The sequence below is a fragment of the Ictidomys tridecemlineatus genome, chromosome 2 (assembly GCF_052094955.1).
Source record: "Ictidomys tridecemlineatus isolate mIctTri1 chromosome 2, mIctTri1.hap1, whole genome shotgun sequence".
Taxonomy (NCBI): domain Eukaryota; kingdom Metazoa; phylum Chordata; class Mammalia; order Rodentia; family Sciuridae; genus Ictidomys; species Ictidomys tridecemlineatus.
This window is the reverse complement of record NC_135478.1, coordinates 21514765-21539620: the sequence shown is the minus strand read 5'-3', so window position 1 is coordinate 21539620 and position 24856 is coordinate 21514765. Positions and strand designations below refer to the sequence as shown.

Sequence of the window (24856 nt, the reverse complement as noted above, 5' to 3'; positions counted from 1 at the left end):
ACCATGGGAAATGAAATTTGGACCATGTTATTAAGGGGACTGATATTATTTAATTGGAATTTAGGCCTAGCAGAATAATGCAAAGCAAGTACAACCTCTGTGTATGTGCCTATTAATTGTAAATTATGCTGAATGTTATTAGTTATTAAATGATTTTAAATACAAGTTATATATATTTAAGTGTATGCATGTATGTACACATACACTCACATACATTTATATAAAAATGTATACATATATTTATTATATAGATAACATTTATATATTTGTGTACTGGGGATTGAACCCAGGGGCACTTTACCACTAGCAACATCCCAGTCCACTTATTTTTTTTTCAGGGTGGGGGTACCAGGGATTGAACTCGGGGGCACTCAGCCACTGAGCCATATCCCCAGCACACACACACATGCGGGTGCATGCACGCTCTCTCATATTATATATATATATATATATATATAATATGTAATATATATATGTAATATATATTATATGTAATATATATTGTATGTAATATATATGTAATATATATTATATGTATTATATATATATAATTTTTTTTTTTAAGAGATGGGGGTCTGGGTTGCTTAGTGCCTCACTTTTGCTGAGGCTGGCTTTGAACTTCTGATCCTACTGCCCCAGCTTCCTGAGTTGCTGGGATTATAGGCATGCACCACCACACCTGGCTCCTTCTATTTTTTACTTTGACAGTGTCTTGCTAAGTTGCTTAGGGCCTCTCTAAGTTGCTAAGGCTGGCTTTGAACTTGCAATCCTCCTGTTCCAGTCTCCCAAGTCACTGGGATTACAGGTGTGTGGCACTGCTCCATGTTGCTTTATAATTTACTTTGTTTGTTCAATATGTTGTAATTGTTTCCTATGGCAATAAATACTGAATTACATCTCTTTTTTTATTAGTTTCATTGTATTATACAGAAAACATAATTAACTAATACACAACTGACTGCCAAGATACTTCTAATTTTTCACTACTAAAAACAATCCTACCCAGAAATTCTTTGCTGTTTGCCAACGTGTCTCCTCAGGGTAAATTTCTAACCCTTTTATTGCCGAGTCAAAGGCATTTTACATTAGATAATATTATGGCTTAAACTGTGTACCCTAAAAAGATGTGTTGAAATCTTAACCCCTAGTACCTTGGAAAGTGATCTTATTTGGAATCGGGGTCTTTGCTTAGGGCCTCACTAAATTGTTGAGGTTGGCCTTGAACTTGTGATTCTTCTGCCATAACCTCCTGAGTCTCTGGGATTATAGGTATGCACTGTCATGGCTGTTTTGTTCTTATTATTTTGTAATTGGCATATCATGATTAATAAATATTGTGATATTTCATTTAAACTTATATTAAAATATTTTTTCCATATTGTTAACATGCTCGGAAAAATCATATTTAATGGTACATAGAATTCTGTCTTAAAAATGAAATTTAATTTATTTACAATGGGTAAACACAGGTTATTAACAAAATTCTTCATACTAAAAATAATTCCATGAATATATCTGTTTTCACAATCAATTCTGTATTTCTGTGATTATTTCCTATGCAAGATTTCTAGAAGTAGAATTCAAATGTATAAATTCAAAAGTATAAATAATTTTAAGACTCTTGATATATACCAATTTACCTTTTAATATACCAACTTTCATTCCATAGTTGGCTTCCAACTTTGAGTTCCAGAACTCTAAAAACCACGGGTAGTTACCATCATGATCAATTCTTCCATAATATGTGAGATATGCATGTGTAAATTATACTAAAATTTGGATGTATTCTGATGTGGTCCTAATTGTTAACCTCTATAACTTTACCTGCATGAGAGTGCAATTACTAAGACTCACTTTCCTCAATGATGCACATAAAAACTCAAGCATTAGTGATGCAAAAATATCATAAGCCTAGATTTTTAAAGTCAAGGAAAGTGTACTGGGAATAAAAAATAAAGTGCACCCTTAAAATCCTTTTAATTAACTAGACTTTGTTTTCGACATGACCCATGCATGTTTCAGTTCAACATTCAAGTCTTTCTTCCATACTACTCTCACTTCCTCTCTTTGGTCTGTTCTGCTGTCCAGTCTTGTTATGTTAGGGAAACGCATCCACATTAAAGCATTACTACTTGAAAATGGGCTTGAAAAGAAGACAATGGAAGGATGTTGGGTAGGTCATCAATGGGAGTGATTTTCTAGAGGAGGTGACTCAGGCACTCCTTCTTTCCATCACAGAAGTGAATGTTTTCCTACTCAGCTTAGAGCAGGAAGCCTTGATCACTAACAAAATGCTATTTAAAAAAAATAGATATGAAAAGTGCTCTTTATGTGTAATATGAATTGTAATGCATTCTTTGGTCATATATAACAAGTTAAAATAAAAAAACAAAACAGCATTAAAAAAACATACTTCAACATTACCACCATTTCAAGACAAAGGTGTAAGAAGTAATAGGAGAGTACATACCTGCAATTCTGGGGCCTTTGTTTCCCTAAAACTACCCAAATATAAACATTGAATGTCAGAGCCCTGGGAACTGCTGTTAGAAAAGGGTACTGAAGCTGTGGCACCTATTTTGACTGCTTAGAGGCTTCTATGATCACCAGTGCTGCTGGGATCCTAGGGCTGGGTTTTTATATACGGCAGTTACTACAAGTATAGCAATTTTCAGAAATACAGGAGTCCCTGGGCAATGCTAACTGCTCTTTCATGTTCTGTCAATCAAAGATGGGGTATAGGTTGTTGCAGAAATCAGGCTGCCCAGTGAATGTTAGAGAAGAACCTGCTAAGAGGGCAACCTCTAGAAAGAAGTCAGATGATGTGATTTGAAAGCAAGTGAACTAGTTAGCCATAAGCATTACCACCTCTTGAGGGGCTAGTTCAGGTATGGTAGAAGAGCAGGGGGCAGACAAACTGGATAAATTTGTATTTGATTCTATGTCTTATTAGATTTGGTCTATTCTCAGTTATGCTAAGAAAATACACTGTACATGTTAGCTTTTCACTTCTTTTCCTACAAACATATTTACTGAATCCTTTCTCTATACTAGGTCCCAAAGTGAAGCAAATAGATATGGCCCTTGCCTTCAAAGGACTTACAGTCTAGTGGGAGGAGGAAGACATATACAAGTGATTTTGCTACCGCATCATTTCAGCTCATTATAACCTGTATTAGTTATAGTTTATAATGATTGCCATGTGAGAATTCAAAATTCCTCCTGAAATTATCAATCATGTGTAGAACTTTGCATATGTCTGGGTCTAGGCATTTTTATGGGCAGAGAGTCTAGAATCATCAGTTTCTCAAAGTAGACTAAGGATATCTTTCTTTTACATACAGTTCACTATGATTCTCCTACAATGTGTCCACTCTGCAATCCATTATCAACTATAGGCAAACCATTAATTGGAAAATTCCAAAAGTAAATAATTCATAAATTTCAAACTGCCTGCCATTCTGAGGGTTCTCTGGACATCAACACTATAATACCACTACAATTGATCTGATAACTGAAATAGCTAATAATTGACTAACAGGTGGGATAGGATATACATGTGGATACGCTGGACAAAGGGATGATTCATGATCTTAGATGGAGCTAGATGGGAAATTTCATTACAGTACTCAGAACAACATCCTGGGGATTCACAGGGAAAGTCAATAGTAGCCTGTGTCATCACACATTTTTTAAAAAAGAGACAGGGTGAGTACAGTATAATAAGATATTTTGAGAGGGAGGGCGAGCAAGCGCAACCACATTCACATAACTTTTACAATATGTTTTAATTGCTCTGTTTTATTATTAGTTGCTATTGTTCATCTTTTATTGTGCTTAGTTTATATACTAAACTTTATCAAAGGTATGCATGTATAAGAAAAAAACAGTACAGATGATCCATAATTTACAATGGAGTTACATTCAGATAAACCCATTGTAATTTCAAAGTATCTTAAGATGAAATGCCTTTAATACACCTAACCTACCAAACATTACAGAAAGCAACACAGCTCAACAAGCATCTTGAGACACTATCACTAGCATATTGCTAGCCTGAGAAAGGATCCGAATTTAAAGTACAATTTCTACTGAATGCATGTAACTCTCAAACCACAGTAAAGTCAAAAAAATTCCAAGTCAAGCCATCATAATTGGGGGCATCCATATACGCAGTTTACCCAGAGTTTTAGGCATCCATTGGCAGTCTTGGAATTTATCTTCCAAAGACAAGGGAGATCGACTGTGGTTCATAAACTATGGATTGATAGGTTTCATATTCTGTTAAGGATAAGTAGTTTATTTTCATAGAACCATATGTGAAAAGAACCTCAAAAACTAGCAAGTTCACTCCTCTGTCTGTAAGCCAAAAACCTCAAAAAATATCCAAGTAAGATGAAACCTGAAAGTCGGTTTATTTTTTTCCCACAGGAAAGCAATTCCAGCACCTCATCCTGTAACCTATTACATTTTTAAACAACCACTGTAAAATTTATCTTTGATCTAGATGTGCTCTAGTTTAGGTCCTCCAAGGCCTTATTACTATTTTTCTTTACTTTATATACAGCTATAAACGTTTGTTAATCTTTCCCACAAAAGATACATGGCAATGTTCTTGTCACAGGCCATTTTTAAGTCTAATGGCTCCAGTGATAAATGTGGATATACACAATACAGCTCACATACATTAGGCAGACGCCTGGCCAATAAAAGGAACCTAAGTATGATCAAGTTACTTGTAACAGAGGCACTGTCCCACAGAGCTGGGAAAAATATCTCAGAGAATGATTTTTATCCTTGGGTAATTACCTACTCTGGATGCCAGGGCTGCTTCGCCATGAGACACCTGGGATCTAAGATGAACAGTGTAAGAGGCTGCTCCAGGAGAACTCCAGGGAAAATCAGGAAGACCTATAGCAATTGCTCTTCAAGCAAACCTGACTCCGTACTTTTACATATGTAAATATTCACAGTAAATAATCAGAAGAAAAATTCGAAAAAGAGAGTTGACAAGAGGGACCTTTGGGAAGAATCTGTAAACACCAGTGGGGGGAATCTACAAAAAAAGTTCCAGAATCTGCTGAGTAAAGAGCCTGAGCTGAGCAGAGGGGTCTTGTCTCAGGCCAGCTGAGTGGAGAGAGAGAGGAGGAGGACTACTAAATGAAGGAAAGAGTAGCCATCAAAAAAAAAAAAAAATAGCAAGCAGAGGATTAGGGTAGATTCACATATAGGATAACATGTGATTGAATGAAAATTTTCACAGAAATGACACTCAACTGCCAAAGTGAGAAAAGAAAGCAATTCGCTTATGAAATGCAGCCAGGACCCTGCTAGGTACCTTCCCATATACCACCTTGTTTAATCTTCCCAGGTGAGAATCAAAGGTCCCTCATCCAAGATCATACAAACTGGCTGGCAGCAGGGCCAGGCACTGAGTTTTTGATTTCTGACTCCAAGTCCAGGGTGCCTCCACTTACCTGGCAAACTCTAGCCTAGAATCACATTCCAATTTAAGTAATTGGGGGATAAAACTGTATGGAAATGGGCTTCATGAATTTCAGGAACTAGCTGTAGTACAAACCAATAAAAGTTGTCACATAATCCTAATTTAATCCTGAACCAAATGAAATGCCACTTTTGTAAAGCCCCAATGGCCAGACACTGGCATTTTTATGTAATTCAATGTATCACAAAGGCATTTAAAAGAAAGAAAAAAGGCGTTAGCCCCGAAGGTAGAACCCAAAGTTGTGCTTCAATCTTACAAAAGGCAGGAAAAGGATAGGGGAAGAATACATAAAGCATGTTAAATATTTAAATGAAAAATCCTAAAATATCAACACAAAAGACCATGTCATGGGTTCTAAGCTGACCTCCTTCCTTTATCACAGAAACTCCTAAAGTCAGCCTTCAGGTAAAACCTTCCGATTTTGAACATGGCAGATGCCTATCACCCTGTTTAACACACCTGTGCTACCGGCAGACAATCACCTGTCTGCTCAAAGTTCCTGGTTCTCTGCCCTTCAATGACCTCAGAATCGATAGAAAACTCCCCAAGCAGCACCTAGGCCCCTGAAGCATCAAGTCTGCATTGTAAGCTTCAGTCTCTACTCTTAACACTCCAAGAATTTTTCATCATGGCCTGTTCTGGTTGTTAAAATTCAATTACCTGGGATAGACACCTGTTCAACAAACAATTCTGAAAGATGCAAATTCCTCCACGACAGGAGATGGGACTGCCTACTCCCTTTTGAGATTTAAGTCTAATCACTCAAACTCGGCAATGAGCCATGTAACAGGGCAGTTATTACAAGTATAGGCAGAGTCAAGCTCATCAGCTACTGGGTGAGGCTGTTCCCTGCATTTTGAAAGCACATCTTAATCATTTATATTTCCTAATTAACTCTAAGGAATTGGATATGACTCATAAAGTAGAAGTGTAAGATAACTTTTATCTTTCCTAAACAAAAAATGATTTATGAAGTCTACAAGCACTTTTCGTCATTCATGTGTTTCTTATTGTTTTCGGGACAAAACGCAAAAGTAGCCTCATTCAGAATCTCTCCCTAAACTATGCAAATTGCATCTGGAGATGACTCCTAACTAAGGGCTTTTTTCAAAACTTAAAAAAAAAAAATACAGAATGGATTTCTAATCCAGTAGATTATGTTTCAACGAGAGTATTTCCAAGAGTTGACAACTAGAATTGTAGTGGGGAAAGTGTGGGATTTGAGATCAGACATCTAGCCCTATTATTCTGTATTATGTATTCTGTAAGCTTTAGGGTTCTTATTTGTAAGGTGAGGATGGGCTTTTCATCATAAATAAGGAAGGACTAAATGAGACCAGAGGTAAAAAGCACTGAGAGCAGAACCTAGCTCACTGAAGCACAGGATACCATGTGGCAAATATGAAATCACTTTCATAGGAGATATATTTGTTCAGTACTTACTATGTGTCAGGTACTGTTCACTTAATCCCCATAATATCCTCATTATCTAGTCAGTATTATTAACCCTATTTTAAAGGTGAGGAAACTATGGAATCCATAAATTAAATAACAAGTATTGCTATTTAATATTTGCCCAATGTGACAATTGGTAATTGGCAAAGCTAGGTGGCACTTGTGCCCAGAAGTTCCATGCAATACTGGCTTTCCTTGCTGCTGTTATTGTTTTACTTTTACCTACTTCTTGTATTTTATCTTCCATGTCATTTTGAATTTGTGATTGCATGGAATGTAGATAACAAAAGAAAGTTTCATTTGAGAAAGGGTGACTGAATGTTCTTTACATAAAAAGACTTTGGAGTTAATTGGAAAAAAATAAAGCTAAAATTAATTTAAAATTATTCCAGGGAACAACAATTTGACTTAAAAACATTGGAAAATTTTATAGACACTGAAATGATATGTTTAAAAGTTTTTTAAAAAGTAACTCAATTTACTTTTAATATATTCATTTTATGAAGGAAGTTCAGATTACAAAAATATCTTTAATAATATAAATATTGGAAAATAAACACATGAAAAGATGCTCAATACTATTCATCATTACTGAAATGCAATTTGAAATCACAATGAGGCATTACCACACTATTTTAAGATGGTCAAATATTTAAAATATTTTTTTTAAAAAAGAACTAATAATATCTGGGACAAGAGCTCTCATCCATTGCTGGAAGGATATAAAAGCCACTTGACTTTGGAGAATGTTAGATTTCCTAACAGTGGGTCATCTTACTTTCTGGAGTGAGCTCAATTTGATCACTGTGCCAGAAATTCATTGCTTGCCATTGGTTCCATCTGTATCCTTCAGTACATGTTTTGTGATGATGGGCAGATTTCCTTAAAGCCTCCCTCCTTCAGAGTAAGACTGTTACTTTCCTCTATAGAGGGCACTTAAGGCACATTATAGGAGCCAGGGGTTCTCTTGCTGGTTCTGGTGACCACACCACTAATAAGTGTGGGTGTAATGGCATTGGTCATGGGCTGTCTACACCATGTGCCCAGGACTCAAAGTCCCTCAAGGATCCCCAGTCCTAGCCAAGGTTATTATCCTACTGCTTTCGCAACAAGGATACTGTGCACTCCAAGCTTCCCCACATTCACTAGCACCCTAATTCCTTCTGTCTGCCTACATCCTACAAAGGTGCCACCCTCTGTGGACCTTCCTACAGGCACTGAGCACTCCAAGTCTTCTGCCCACAGTGACACCTGCCCTTGCCTGCATGCCCACCCCTGGCTCTGATTCTCCTGATCCCTGGGGGTTTGTCTTCTGCTCTCTTGTGGACTGTGGGCAGCTCTGGGCTTTGCAACCCAACAGACTTTGCCACTATATTGTGGGCTGCACCCTGCCCTCTCGATTGAAGTCTGATCTATGCCTTTCAAGTTTATCCTTTCACCTCAGTTTTAGAGTACCTCTTTTAAAATCTTAGAGATATTCTATCATAGCTTAATAATTCTTTATATTAAAATTTTTCTGTTTAAATCATTGTGTGCTTTCTGTATCCTGATTAGGCTCAGAATGACATAATAACAACATTTTATTCCTGTACTTATGGGTAGTATTTATAATAGTGCATTTTATATTATCTTTATTTTCCTTCTAATTTTATTATATTTTGGGGTAAAGATTTTAGCCTATACAATTATTACATACTGGAATTTACTGATACTCTTTTAACACAATAGTTGGTCAACTTTTAAAAGATGCTTCCCAGAAAATAAAGATGGTACAGTCTCTATTTTCAGAGTGTGGAGATGAATATTTTCCTATTAGATCAATCTTACTAAAATACTCATATTGTCTATAGCAGCTGCCAACAAACGTCTAAAGAGCTAGAGAGTAATTAATATAGGTTTATGGGATATAAGGTTTCTGTTATAACTATTCTGTTACAACTGCCATTAGGAGGCAAAGCAGCCACAGACAATGTGTAAATGAATTGTGTAGCTGATCACCAGAACCAATAAACTTTATTTACAGAAACAGGGTGTAGGCTAGATTTAACCCACAGGCCAATCCCTGCTCTGTCAAGCAATGAAAAACGTATGTTCAATATTTCAATACAATTGGATTCCTCCCTATGTTTTTAGTTCTTCTCATTTTATACCATCCCACACATTTGATACAAAAAGGTTCATAGCAGTTATATCTTCTTATGGACTTTATTCTTTATACGATCCCTCTTTTCCTGTTAAAGAGGATTTTTTTTGCATTATATATATATATAAGTTTCAATAAGTACATTAAGAATAAATGAGTTCAACTGGAATAAACTCACCTATTAAAAGGAAAAAAAAATCTCAGACTGTGGCAAACACTGAAACCATATCTATAAAATATACATGTGAAATAGAGTGCACTCAGAGTTTCCCTTCAGTCTTTCTTAAACTATTTTTAACCTTTTTGTTATAAATGTAGGTATTATCTTATATCACATATTGTGTCCATTTACTTATCTTCAATAGGGCATTTTTACATCTTTTATACATCCTTCAAGCTGTGTAGTTTATTAGTTTTCCCTCTCTGTTCACAGAAGCCTGCTTTGTTTCCTTCCCTTTTCTGTGAGAGGACAGGATTCAGCCGACATTCCGTGATGTAGCAATTTTGCTGCTGTCCTGTAACTTCATGCAACATTCTATACCAAAGATCTGTCTAGTTCTCTGGATTTTGTGTCCTTCCCTCACTACATTGTAAGCCTATGGGCCACATTTTTGGTGACTGCTCTATTCCTTATTTATTTAACATAAATCAGTAGTGATTTTTCCCTTTTTAAAATTTCCCTTAGTTGAAACAAACTTTTACTTATCGGATACAACTAAGACTGCAGAATTATTCATCAAAACTGCATCTGTCCTCATTGAAGCCACAGGGTAAATCCAGCAGTTTTCCCAGCACTCAAAGCTGCCTGCCTCTGTGAAGGGTGGCAGCCATAGAGATGCATTTCCTTGGGTTGTTTGTGCTGTCATCCTTGGAGCCACAAGGCTGCCTCCACTCTTCAGGAGCTTCTATGGAATTCCATCAACAGGCCCTCTGGCTGGCTGCTCTATTGAAGGGCAAGTACTGTATGTTGGGTCCTCTTTAAATTTATTCAAAACTGTTCAGGTGGTCCAAATTCTGAGTTTCTGTTGGGTTCTTTTCATATCTTCAGTTGTCTTGTGTAGTCTCACCCATTTTTATTTAATTTCACCTATTTTAAATGTTCCATTTTTGTTGGGGTTGAAAAAGAAGGTGCCCCAGGTCTATGTCTGTGTTTTCAAGTTTCTGGAGAGTCCTGCAAGCCAAGTGTAATTCCAAAATCTCCTTTGGAAGGGGAATTGATTCCCATAATGATTTACTCTTCCTTCTTGGAATTCATTTGTTCAATTCTTTTTAACCTCACATTAAGAAAGTAATTAGATTTGAGATTCTGCCTTACTTAAATATGTATTTAAATAAATGATAAGCTTCCTGGTTTTAAACCATAAATTTATATTTCCAGAGCAAAAAAACCTTTCAAAGTTCTTTTGGTTCTGGTTTTGAAGGGGATTAAAATAGCATAGAAACTCAAAAGTTCATGAAATTCAAATAAAATTAATTCAACCTCAGAAATATTCTGAAAGACACATAAACAGGTGAGCTCTTACCAGTGGAATAAGCAGGCTAATGAGGTCTGTCAGTGGTTTGCAGAGCACTAGCAGGTCTTCGGCAGCCTGAGTGTCCCCTCCTAAACCAGACTTCTGGGCCTAGAAGAGTGGGAAAATAAATAAAAATGGGTCTTGGTGATTAGTCAGCTTAGCTATAGGAGACAGATCCGCTCAGACTAGCAGACGTAAGGGTCTGGAGAAGCATTCTGCCTGGGTCCCTGACACAGGACATAGAGGCCCCAGAAGAGATATAACATGACAAACAGTGCACATGCTGCCACTGCCACCAGCTCAGGATACAGAGGAAAACCAGTGAGCCCACAGATAAAGAAATAACAGGAAATGCTGCTGGAGAAAGGATGGTGACACTCCACATGCTGAAGAGGATAAGCACTTTATCTTTCCTACCTTCCTGAGATGAGGTGCTTTAGCCCCATTTCTTAGGTAAGAAGACTGAAGTTTAGAGAAACTATGTCATTTGTCTAAAGTCCCATAGATAATGAGTGACAAAGCTATTGATTCCAATTCATGTATACTAATCTTAGTATTTTTATGCACTGTGTGTGTGTGTATATATACACAAAAAATTAAATTTTGCTATGTTTTCTTTGCATGCATGCATACACCTGCACAGAGAACACCTTCTAGAATATTTACCTAATATACCACTGAATGAATAGGCTTCATATACTGATCTACATTTCTTATGACATATAAGCTTAAACTACCTAAGAATAAGAAATGAGTGAATGGTTTTTACTTTAAGTGCAAATCTCCCAGGAGTTTTATAGAACTGTCATATTCCAAAGGACATTTCTATAATAGAGATGAATTGTTTTATATTGAAAAGTGATATTGATATTTATTGTGTTTGCCATAGGATGTATATATTTCATTCATACTTTTTCTCTCTGATTTTACTTTTATTCAGAAAAAAACAAACCACTTTTAGATGACCTTTGCCTGAACTCACGGAGCAGTCTGCACATGCTTGGATCATTAACCTGGACTCCAAGATCTTTCTCATGAATGCCAAGTTTGCTTCTGCAGTGAACAGAATTTCAGATGTCTGCTTTTTTTTGGGTGGGGGGGTTCAAAATGACTTGATATTTAATTAAAATGAGATACTTATCTTTTAGCGATATACACCTCTCTACAGCTATGGGGAACAATAGTGATCATTAATTTGGAAGCTTGGAGCTTCCCTCTTACCTACCTCACTATTGGAAAGGCAGAGCTTCCTCCCAGAAAATAAATGTGTTGCACTGTCCTAGAGGCCTGAACCTTCTTGAATCTTGGCGGTTGGTCCTGTGCTTTCTTAAGCATTGTCTGACATGGAATATTGGCCTTATCACACTAAACATTTAACATGTCTTCCTTTAAAGTAAATTGATTCCCTCTTGGTAAGGCTAAGGCTGTGTTGCAAATCAGGACTTAGGCAACAGCAAGGGGCATGGTGTCCCTGCTTCCTTTCCAAACCTCATAAGCAAGCAGATGGAGCAAAGGAGCAAGCCCACAATGGGGAACTTTTCCACCAGGATGTTTGGTGGTGCTCTGGATCCTCCAAGATCTGCACAGTTGTTTATTACTAGAGCCAAGAAACATCTAGACTCTGCCCAGCAATGGTCATGGGTTCCAGAGAGAGAATGTTGCAGCTTTGTAGCACAGAGAATTGCATGACAGGAATGCATTTAGAAATTCAATTCTCTTCACAAAAGTGTCAGCACACAATGGAATCTCTGTGCAGCAAGGGCTATGTGGAACAGAAAACAAACAAATGCAGAGGCCCAGGTTTGCTCTCTTCTCAATATGTCTTCACTTCTCAGAATCATGCTTCCTCTAATGAGCCTTCTGACAACCAGATCTGTGGCCCTTTGGGTGCATCTTGCACAGGGCTCCTGTCTCTACACTGTCAGCCTCTGTGCGCTCCAAACCCCTTTCTAGAACTTACTGTCACTTGTCATTGCTACACAGTAACTTTTCCCATGACTAGCCATCAGATATTCTTGACCTACCTAACTGGTACAGTTCAGGCGAGAGAAGATAGTGGTCTAGGTTAAGGTTTGAGAGGAGTAATTGGATGTTAGATATTTAAGGTAAAATCTATATTATTTGATGACAGATTATATGTGGAATATGAAAAATGAAAATTTTAAGATGCATGCCCAGGTTTTTGTTTGCACAGCAGGGTGAGGGTGGCATGACTTGCTGGCAGGGGAATGGGTTTGGAAGACAAATCCCGAGTTCAGTTATGGACTATGGGATAAGGGGTGGTCACAATAATTAAGGTGCTATATATATATATGGATCTCTCTGAGAAGTCTGGGTAGAAATAACAAATCTAACAGTCCTAAGATATAAAACCTGGGGATATCAACATTTACTATTAAATGTTTAATATTAAATAGCAATATAATAGGATATAATATGAGATAGAATATAGCCAACTTCTTGGCATAAAAATGTGTAGATTAATACAGTTTTGTGATGTCTACCATTGCTACATGAACCTAGTGCACAGAAGCAAGTGCTCCAAGAGGTCTGCTGATAAACACAAAGGGAGGCCATCTGTACAGAATGAGACAGTTTGCTACCCATGCAGTTGCTGGTAGGTTTAAGCACATGTTACAGCACAACTGTCCATGGTGTGGACCAGATCAGTCCAATTCCACACTCATTGTGCTCCCCAGATGCTCTCATGTGCATGCTCTTGATGCAGAGATGACCAAGACTCAGTCTTTACTCTCCAGGAATTCACAATTAAATTTAAATGATAACCAGTTTCCAAACAACTTCACAAAAGACAGTACAAAACTTCTACAATAGAAATAAAAACAAAGTTTGGGTGGCCTAATATGGCAAATGACTTCATCATTTGGATGATGTTGAATAAAGTCTATGTGGAGTATGTAATTTCGGAAGTTGGGGATTTCACGAGGAAAGGCAAGGGAGTAACAAGAATCAGGATCCACTTAGAAGATGGTGATGGGAATGCTTGGTTTGGGTATGGGCAGCAATAGAAGCCTGGCAGATGAGACATCATGTGGCTGAACCATACAAGAGCCTCAGTGTCTCCCCAGAGAGTCGTAAATATATGTCATAGATAATGAGGTGTCACTGAAGTTTTCAAAGGAAAGGATATGATCAGGACCATGGGCTACGGCAGAAAAATTTCACCTGCACTCAACAACTGGGCCAGGACAATTCATGGGGAAGAGCTTCAAGGGGAAGACCACAGAAGAGTCAAACTGGATAATTCCAAGAGATTCTAAAAATAGAAACTACAGCCTCCCCAATCATAGATAAGCTTTATATGCATGTGAGACTAAAATGCAGTGACCCTATCTCAGTCTTCTAATGGAGATTCTGACACTTGCCTTCACTCACTACAATACACCTGCAAATTATCAACAGTTGAACAGACAACTAAAGAATAATGTAAAAAGCTTTCCTACACCCACTTCAGAAATGACAGAAAAAAACCTAGGAACGGAAAGTTTGGTAACCTGGGTTATATTACTAAATATTTACCTTCCTTAGAAAGGCCATCCCCAGCCTCGAAACTGAGTTTGGCCCCTCTCCCATTAGTCATTCTGCAGCACCTTGTACCTTTCAATTGTTGCATTTTTCTCAATACAATAAAATGAAAATTGGCTTATTATTTGTGTATTGACCATTTTCCTTACTAAACCGTAAGCTCCCTGACAGCGAACACCCTTTTCTTTCTTGACCTCTACTTAAATTATAGGTGCCTAGCCCTATGCTAGGCTCCTAAGTACAAAATAAACCACCAAACTAATAACTCACAAGCCTGCTAGGAGTTAATCAGCAAATATGAACTAAGGGCCCTCTCACACAGCAGGACACAGAAATGAGGAAGTCATGGTCCACAGTAAGCTCGTTATAGACAAGAAATTGAGTACCTTTCTTCTTGTTGCTGTTTATGATACAGCAACCAATTACTGGCTAACTTCCTGAGCCAAGTATATGTAAGACACTTAATATTTATACATACATACTGAGTTTCACCACAACTCTGCAGAGTAGTTATCATATCTGCTTTACAGATGAGAAAAGCGGTACTCAAACAGGTAAAGTGATTTGTTCAGGCCCACACAGGTGTGCTTGGCCCTTGAATAGAAGATATTCCAGTTTGCAAGGCCCAACACTTCACCACACCAGTGAATCTAAAGCACATTATTTTCTACCTCTCTATATGTCACACATAACACTCAGAGGGTTAAAATTGGACCAATGCTGAATCTCAGGGAAACTTGGGGGCAGTGATTTTACTCTAGATGGAGATTCTGACACTTGCCTACACTCACTACTCATGGATCAAACCACTCTCTTCCTTGGAAAAGAAAAGTACTTCATAAATCTAACCACTTTTATAATTTACACACTGCCACTCTTCAATTCTACTTTAAAGAAGTTTCTATATAAAGTAGATAGAGATTTTGAGTGCAGAAGAATCCCTAGTGTGGAGTATTTTGTAAATGGAAAAGGTGACTGATGGTTTTGCAAAGTACTTACAGCTCCGTGTTTCAGGTGGCTATGCCTTTGATGAGCACTCCATTTCTTTCCCCAACTCTTTCCCCTAACTCAGTCTCAAGGACTCTACCTCTTTCAGACTGTTGCCAGGTATCATGGAGATCAAAGCCAGAGGTCGAGGCCAAAGCAATATGTGACAGATATTATAAGGAAGGATTCAGAAAGATGATTGCATTAAAAGGCAGTGTTAAAAAATATGAAAAAAATTAAAACCAATGATCTATTGGCACAGTAGCCAACGGAAAAAAAGATAATTTGAAAACATTTGTATTAAGGAGTTTTCTTTTAAATACCCCTAAATATATATCTCATCACTTGTGACAAAGGAGAATTTCTATTATCTGGGCTTTTTAACTTCTGATCCTTTTTATTAACCTACAATTTACAAGACATAGTCTTTTATAGACTGATATCACCAAGGCATTTATCTCTTGAAGAATTCCATAAAACTACCACTGTAGTTTTATATTCTCTGAAGACAGACTCTGTAGAAAAAAGGAAAAGCTAGAAAAAAATACAGTAACTCAAGATTCCCAAAATACTTAAAATGCTTTTCTGTTAATTTAAGATGATTATAGATGAGCAAATAAAAATAACAAGATAATACGAAGGCCATGTTAACTTACTGGCTTTATAATTTGGGTTGAACACTTAGTAACTACCAGATTTGTTCCAAGGATTGTGGAATTATTTATTAAATCATACTCGACAAGCCAAATACTTGACTGGCTTAACAGTGCATAAAAGATACCATATATCATAGTGATAACCTAGGGTCTAGGGATTCATTCTTGGCTCTGCTACTCTGACTCCTGGCAAGGTATCAAAACAGTTCAGTTCAACTTTAGCTCCTGCATATATCTGAGCTAGGATGCTACTATTTGATATACCTCTCTTGTAATTTTACCAGGCTTTTAAACATCACAATGAATTAACATTGGCTATGTGCCTTTCTCTTGATCTAAGAAATCAGCTGAGTCAGTTGGCTAGGAGAGAACATCAAATGAATTAGGCATGTGGAGACATATCACATGAAAGCACTCAATAAAACCACATCTCCTTCTGTCCTTAGGACATGATACTAAGTAAGCACAGTTAGACTTCAGGACCAACTGAATTTTTCTATAGCCAATGAATATACCTCTGATTCTTCAAATCACCTCACAATTCCATGTTAACAGTTATAAGGGAAAGCAAATGAGAAAGTTTATATGATATACATACATGTTTACATGTATCTTATTACATCAAATGTGTGTGCGTGCAAAAACTTCCAATCCATTATTTCTAGAAAGCTAACCCCTCCTGCTGATGAATTCTGGACATGAAAGTCTGCACCCTACTTGGCCTGCCCTAGGATGAACCTCAGGGAAGTGCTTTCCTTAGACAGAAGTAATTTCCCAACTAATGCTAAGTCTTTGCTTACTATGCCTCTCTTGCCTTCCCTTAGGATTTTGTGATCAAATCTTCTCTTGACATTTGTCATCCCAAGTTGGCTTTTGGTAGTCTTGAATAAAATGTTATTTTTAAAATGATAATACTCATCAGAAACAACAAAGAGGAAAGTGTGACTTGGAGTAGGATTGTTCAAGATGTAAGAAAAGTGATTCTCTACCTGCAAAGCCAGGCGTACAATGCTGGATGTATACGTCAGTATGCCATGCAAAATATCAAGCAGGGAAAATAGCAGTGTGGCTGCCATCTCATTGTTGTTTTTATTGTCCACATCCAAGCACAGTGTGGCAGTTTCAGTGAATAGATTACAGACGTGACTGACAAGTCCTGAGGATAAAAAAAAAAAAAGGAAAAAACACTCATCATAAAACAATGTATCACATGAACCACACAGAGAGGCATTCTTACTCTATGTTGCATAAACTTCCAATCCTAAGCAGTACACTTAACTATATTCACTGGGCAAGCTATTTAAGATGCAAGTGATTCTGATGCAAGGGTTCCCAAAACACACTTAGAGAATAATCAGAGGATTCTGACACTGAAGGAAAAAGTGTTATTCACAAACATGCTGTCCCCAGATTCCCCATTGGAGGTCAGCATTCTTCAATTAAAAAATTAGGGACCATGATGGGACCCATCATCTCATGAGGTCTATAAGTAGTAAGTGGGTTATTTCCAGAAGATAATGCAAAAAAGTAATTTTTTTCTCATGAATTTAAACAATGTAAGATTAATAATGATTTTAAGAAATTTAAAATTTAGAAATTGCCATGTCCTATCATTTTGACTCTGCAAGCCTATTAAAAGTACAGCTGGTTCTCATCAACTTTTAGTTTTATGATATCTGCCATAACAAATACATTTTCACATTTTGGTAACATTATTATTTACATTTACCTTGGCATTTTTATTGTTATTATTATTTAGCATTAGCCTTTGAATTTATAAAAATGAATGCGATATAAATGTGATTAAAATAAAATGATGTAAAACTAAATAATGAATAAGACCTTGGGCACCAGTGAAACATCAAAATGTTCTTTAAAATTTTTTTTTTTCCAAAAACAATGTCTTACACAAGCAGATTATGAGAGAGAATGGTAAAGAAATACAACATGTATTGAAAACTGGATGGCGTTCGATCCACAATCCATTTACCCCCAGCCCCCAGGTCAAATGAATGGAAACCCTGCCAGCCACAGCCATTCAAGCTTTGGCATCTCTTCCAGACAGGGCATATTGTTGCTTCCAGCAAACCAATCTAGTTTTCTTGTCAACTATAAAAGCAACTAGTTGTCATTAAAGGCAAAGACACACCAAAATTACAAAGTCATCAAAACTGTACTCCTTGTGGCAAAAACAGGTATAAGACACAATTAACAAGGTGCTTTTAAAAAAAAAAATTGATCCCTAAGGTTGAAGATAAATACACTTGAAGAGAAAGTAGAATGAATTATTGTCAAAGTCTCTTTATTAAATGACAAAGTCTTATAGCACATATCACCAATGACAAAGTGCAGAGAAACCAGGCATGACCAGGCATTCTCCATACAGCTATTATGCATCACTTTTGTGCATGCTATGAAATAGTACTTGTCATCCCTGAGATGCAGATGGGGTAGAAAGACTTTAAAATGAAGTATTTGGTAAGCATGTACTACAAGAGAAGGTGTATCCCTTCTGGGGTTCCTGAGGAATTTATAGCATATCATACAGAAAACTGGTGGTGTCCAGCCTGGAGCAGCAGAGAAGAAAGTGGCTCTTCAGAAAGCAGAGGTGACCCATGAGCAGCCATCTACATACAGCTTGAATCAGAGTAAACCACTGGCAGGCCACAATGTTCTCCCCATGTTCATTCAGTTTTATATCAGAACATCCTTCCTTAAAAGGATGAATGCAATCAAATCCCTTCTGGGAAGGGAAGACTTTCCAGCCTGCTACGGGAAAAAAATAAAGCAAGAAGTGCCCAGCTCTGATTTTGCACACTGAAGTCACCAGCTCCCCGGGGAAGGTGTTCAAATGAGATTAGAAGTATGAGGCAAAAATCCTTTTCACTATAGTGATAATGCCAGAAAGAACCACCAATATGATTTTAGGTGACCAATCTCAGCCACATTTTCAGTTTTCTTCAGAGCCAGAACTCTCACTTAGGGTCAATATATATGTTTTTCATGTCTCAACTATTTATTACAAAAACAAAGAAAGTTAGAGACAGTTCAGTAAAATGAACCCTTTTTTCAACAATTATCAACATTTTGTCAATCTTGTTTTATCCACTTGTTATTAAAACTATTTTAAAGCAAATCAGATACCTTATTTCTTCTGTAAATACTTTAGTATAGCTCAACGGATAAAACTGTTTGACCTGTACTGTCATTACCACCTAATAAAATTATTTCTTAATATACAAAATACATTATGTTCAAAACATTTATCATTGTATAAAATGATAATTTTATACAATAGAATACTCTAAAAAGGAATGAACTGCTGATTCCCACAACAATAATGGACAAATCTCTAAAGCAATGCTGAGACACAGACCCTAGAAACAAAGAAAAAGTCTACAAATTGAGTGATATGAACGTATTTGTTTAAAATTTCAAAGAAAACCCGTCTTTGTTGATTTATATCAGAACAGCACTTGCTTCTGGGAGAGGCGCAGAATAGGATTTTCTATGGTGACAGGAATGTTCTATATTTGATGGGATGCTGGTTACAAGCATGTATGCTTTTTTAAAATTAAATGAATTTTATATGTAAGATTAGCATATTTCACTGCATATAAATTATACTTATTACATATTATTTTTAAATGCAGAGTTAAAAAAACAGATTGTGATATACTAGAGAAATGTTTAAGAAGATAAATGAAGAGGTGTGTGTGGTTTTCCCTGGGATAATAAGAACATTAACTGAGCCCTTGCTGTGTCTGGTAGTACATATGCTTACTGGAAGAAATGAAGAAGTAAATTTTTTAGGAACTATAAGTTAGCTTTTAAAATATGCTGAGTTTGAGATAACAGAAGGGCATCCAAAGTGTTGATTTGCAAAGGCAGTTGGAAAGTAAGCCCTAAAGTCTAAGTAGCAGTTCAGACTGGGAAAGGGGAGGTGGGAGATGACTGGAGAGAACAAAAAAGTTCAGAAGAGACGGGCAAGATTGAGAGGCAAAGACTGAGGACTGAATAAATCCCAGAAATGGTCAGGGAAACAGGAAATGGAGGCACAGGTGCTAGAGCAGGAATCAGGATTATGTAAGGCCATGAATATCAAGGAATGATTAGAATTTTAAAAAGAAAAGGGGATGTCAAGAATGTCTAACTGAAGATCAGTTAAGATAGAAGAATAGAAGGCCCAAGTTCACTACCCCATAGAAAGGCCAAACAGCAACTATCCCAAGAGAACACCTTAGTGGAAAAAAAAATAAAAACAGACAATCTGCCTGACACACCTTATGGTCCACAGAACTGAATAAAAACTGCATGAAAAGGGTAAGAGAAATGGTCTCTCTGTGCATCACCCTTCTCCCTCTCCAAGTGGACACAGAGTCCAACAAAGAAGTTTCCCCCAGGGACAATAATTTACTATAAAGAGGGAAAAGAGAACCAGAGGTGAAATCCAGCTCCTCTACCTCTTTGAGATGCTCCTCAGGAAGCCCTCACCTATTCCACCTAATGGGGAACACAGGGATAAATGTCATAGTTAGACCACCAGGAGTAGAGTGGAAACAAAGAAGGGAGACAGACTTCACAGTAGTCAGCATGCAGATCTTGGTGGTAGTTCTATGTACCTGCCAGCATACTGCCCAGTCAGAAGTATATGCTGACAGTCAAGCCCATCTGAAAAGCTCCACTGGTCAGTACTAGAAGTGGTGATTTCTACCTGGCTTGAATCCTTGAATATCAAGTCTGCAGGACCATCACTGAACCTTAACCTAGGGCTCCACATAAGGAGGGAGAAAACTATAGCAACAATTTTTTGCAAAGAGCAGGGGTTAGATTTGCCATATCAAAAAGTTTAAAAGTGTTCAACCCAAAGTCCATCTTCAAGTCCTGCCTAGGCAGGGAGGCAAACCTCAAATATGCATATCCACTGAAGATAGCAATTGGCCCCATCCATCCCAATCAGTGAGTCCACCCAACCTCAGGGCACCTCCTGCACCTTGTCCAACTGATGAACTCAAACAGTGGTACCATCTAGCTAGAGAATATGCTTTGAGGTCAAGTTCAATCAGAGGCAGCTGTAGCCTGACTACAGAGCTCAGTCAGATGGCAGAGACCCGCCACCTGAACCATTCAAACTCAGAGCAAAGGCAGTGGGCCACACACTAGAGAAACTGGAAGCATACAATGCCTGCCTAGAGTCATTATCATTTAGTCCATCCAGAGTCACAGCTAAACTAAATAGTGAAGATTCTTGCCAAAGAATACCTGTAAAAGAAGAGGTAGCTATCTCCTCAAATGTGTGGACACCAATGCAAGAAACAGGATTACAAAGAATCAGGAAACCATGATGCCTCCAAAAGAAACCAACAGAACTCAAACAATAGACCCTAAAGGAGATATATAAAACAACACAAATGACTTAGAATGATTCTCTAATATTCAATGAGCAACAAGAATACAGTCATGGGCTGGGGTAGAGTGCTTGCCTAGCACTGCATATAAAAAAACTAAAACAAGGGTATTGTGTTCATCTACAACTATAAATATTTTTTAAAAAGAATACAGTAATATACCACATAATATGTTCATTAATGATACACTATAAATATAACAGTGATTCCATAAGATTAAAATGGAATTTAAAAAATTCTGTTGCTTAGTGATATAACAGCCATAGTAATATCTCAGCACAATGCATAACTCATGGATTTTTGGTGACACTGATTTAAACAAACCTAAAGCACTAATGGGAGTACAAAAGTACAGCCACTCACAATTATGTGAAGTACATAATACTTGATAAGGAAAATAAATGTCTGTTACTGATTTATATATTTGCTATAGTATGCTCTTTATTATTATTTTAATGGGCTCCTTTTATTTATAGAAAAAAAAGTTAACTGTAAAACAGCCTCAGGCAAGTTCTTCACTAGGAATCCCAGAAGGCATTGGTACCTTAGGAGATGACAGCTCCATTTGTGTTGGTGCCCCTGGAGACCTTCAGTGGGAAAAGATATGGAGGTGGGGGACCATGATACTGAAGATCCTGGTCCTATGTAAGCCTAGTCTAATGTGTTTGTGTCTTAGTTTTTAACTAGAAAATACTATATAATAAGTATATAAAAACATTTTTTTGTATAACTGTTCATGTGCATTTTAAGCTAAATGTTAATTTAAGAGCCATAAAATTAAAAATTGCAAAGCTTATAAAATAAAAAGTTACTATAATCTGAGGCTAATTTATATTTGAAGAAAGAAAAAAAGCTTTGAATGAATATAGCTTAGCCTAAGTGTACAATGCTTATAAACCCTATGGTCATGCACAATAATGCCAAGGCTTTGACATTACTTACTATTTCTAGAGCCACCCAAAGCAACTTCCAGTTCTGTAAGCTCCATTCATGGTAAGTGCCCTAGACAGGTATGCCATGTATTATGTTTTATACATTTTACTGTATTTTTTTTTAAAGAGAGAGAGAGAGAGAGAGAGAGAGAATTTTTAATATTTATTTCTTAGTTCTCGGTGGACACAACATCTTTGTTGGTATGTGGTGCTGAGGATCGAACCTGAGCCGCACGCATGCCAGACGAGCACGCTACCGCCTGAGGCACATTCCCAGCCCATTACTGTATTTTTTATGTTTAACGGGTTTAGTTACACATACATCATTGTGTTGCAAGTGTCTACAATATTAAGTACAATCTGGGAATCAATAGGCTATACTATGCTGTCTGCCTGTGTGGTTCTACCTAGGTTTGTATAAATATATTCTGTGATGTTTGCACAAAAAAATTGCCTAATGATGCACTTTTTAGAATGTATCCCCAAAATAAAGAAATGCATGACTGTTTACAGTTTTCTTTTAAACAACTACATGAACTTTGGAAAATAAGACACAAAATGAGGCTAGAAAAAAATCCAATAGAAAGATTCAGTGAAAACCTAGATCAAGATGAAGAATTAGTGAACTTGAAAACAGAACATTTGAAATGATCAAATCAGAGAAGCAAAAAAGACAGCAAGAGAATGAATAAAGCAAATGAGAATTATGGGAGACCATCAAGAGGCCTAAATGTATAACAGAGATTCAATAAGAGGAAGAAAAACAGACCCTTATATGTGCTGGAATGGCTATGGTCAAAAAAGAGATCAGTGTTAGTAAGAATATGGAGAAAGAAAACCCTTGTACTAGTTTACTGGTAGGAATACCAGTATACTCTCTTGATTAGATTCAGTCAGAGGTGGGGGGGCAGAAACTATTCATGGTTTAGGTCAGCTCTGCTTCAGACCCTGGTAAAGGTACAGCCCCTTTTTATTCCTCTTGCTTCTTTCTGCTGGTTCTAAATAATGCATACCTACTTGAGGTAAGAGGTACCCTTTATTGCATAATATTTTAAAGACTGAAGCTTAAACACTGAGGCAAATAAACAGGATAAGCTGCAGCCAAAATTGTCTCGAGACCAGAAGACCAACTTTTGTCTCCAGTAGCTAAAAGTAACACCCTGCATAGACCAGCATAATAAAATAGGATTCTGTGCATTGCTTTCTTGTCATCTCCCTCAGAATTGTATAAAGGCATATTCGACAGCATTCTAGTACTCCAAGTCCCCTGGTCAAGTGCCATCATAACTACTTCTTAATACTTCATCCCAACATTTCTAAAGAAATTCATTAAGTCAAAGAACCCATGAATGATTTTGCATTAATTATAACTAACTCATCAAAAAAATCAAGAATTATTTTGTATTAATTACAAGCAAATCCCTAAAGGAATCATCCCCATAAGTTATTTTCAAGTGTTTAATGTTCCAGGAATATTAATGTGCATGAGTTGTTCCCAGCTCCGGTCACTGTGTCCTTTTTATATTATTACTTTTTTCAAAATGTGTAGGAGTAGAGAGCTAATTTAAAAGTATACTTTGAACTAAGCTTTTGAAAGTACTTCAATTTTGTAACATTAATGATTTGAACACAACACTTTAAATCCCAATGCAACCACCCAAAATAGAATCTTTCTTTTGGATAATTTTACATTTACAGCATGCAAACATGTGGTCATTTCTTCTAGGGATCATTAAAGTCAACCTCAGCAGAACATCTGGAAAAGGAATATAAAAGCATCTGTAAAATTCAATGTAGGTAAGTCATTCTTGCCCACATTGACCAATGCTTAACCACCAAAACTAGAACTAACATTAAATCAGCCGAGATAAAAGTCTGCTTTTAAAAGCAGAGAAAATCTTGGAGGGTGATGAAAGTGGCAATGCCCCTCTTGGTCACACTAATAGGGTTTAAGTGGAGGCAGGGGTGAGCTGTGGGGTTCTGAGTCGTGCAGCATCCAAATGCACTCAACCTCTCCTGGTCAAAGGCCCATGAGCAGAAATGACCCAAATGAAAATACATCCAAATATCCCTGAGGTTTAATAATTTCCAAGCCATTTCACAGTAGATAATTGTGTCTGCTATTCCAGCCCTGTTAAGCACATGTCCAACATGCTCTCACAGGTTGGCTGAGGCACTTCGTAAGAGGCCACAGGTATCACACTGTGCTTGTTGCCAGGCCAACGTCCCTGGCTTTGATGCCTCTTACATATTTTCCCTTCCCACTTTGCAGTTTCTGTAGCATGGAGTTTTGGCTTCTTCATCTAAAGGCCTCGCCCCTCCCTCTGCCAAGCACCAGGGCTGGGAGTTTGCCTTTCCCCAGTCATGGGTGGGATATCAAACAAGTTTAGCTCCATGAGTGTGACTAGCTAGTTCACAAGTAAAGCAACTCACTGGACATGTAATATGAAAGAATCTCATGGATCATGGGCTCCTTGACTATAGCCTGAGGCTAACGTTTTAATTATTTTCTTCCAACCCAAAGGACCTCTGTATTCAGAACTTTTATTTAAATCACTTTCCTAACAAAACTTTGTACATGAGAGTATTTTACAAAACAAACTGGCTCAGCTCCCTTCGGATAGCACAACTATCCCTGGAATCATATGATGAGCCCAATATATTATATTGAATTATTCCAAGTATGTAATGAATTCTGGGTACTTATCC

General features: G+C 37.2%; 1 protein-coding gene across 2 annotated transcripts in view; it reads right to left on the bottom strand.

Annotated features, from left to right (window-relative positions):
• Positions 1-24856, bottom strand: part of Ulk4 (unc-51 like kinase 4) — a 496824-nt gene that overhangs the window by 133952 nt on the left and 338016 nt on the right. For both annotated transcript variants that reach the window (XM_040290054.2, XM_013361299.4), the window contains 2 exons: positions 16797-16963; positions 10628-10726 (listed from right to left, as the gene is read on the bottom strand). In XM_040290054.2, coding sequence (XP_040145988.2) covers positions 10628-10726; positions 16797-16963 — 266 coding nt within the window. The remainder of the gene's footprint in view (positions 1-10627; positions 10727-16796; positions 16964-24856) is intronic.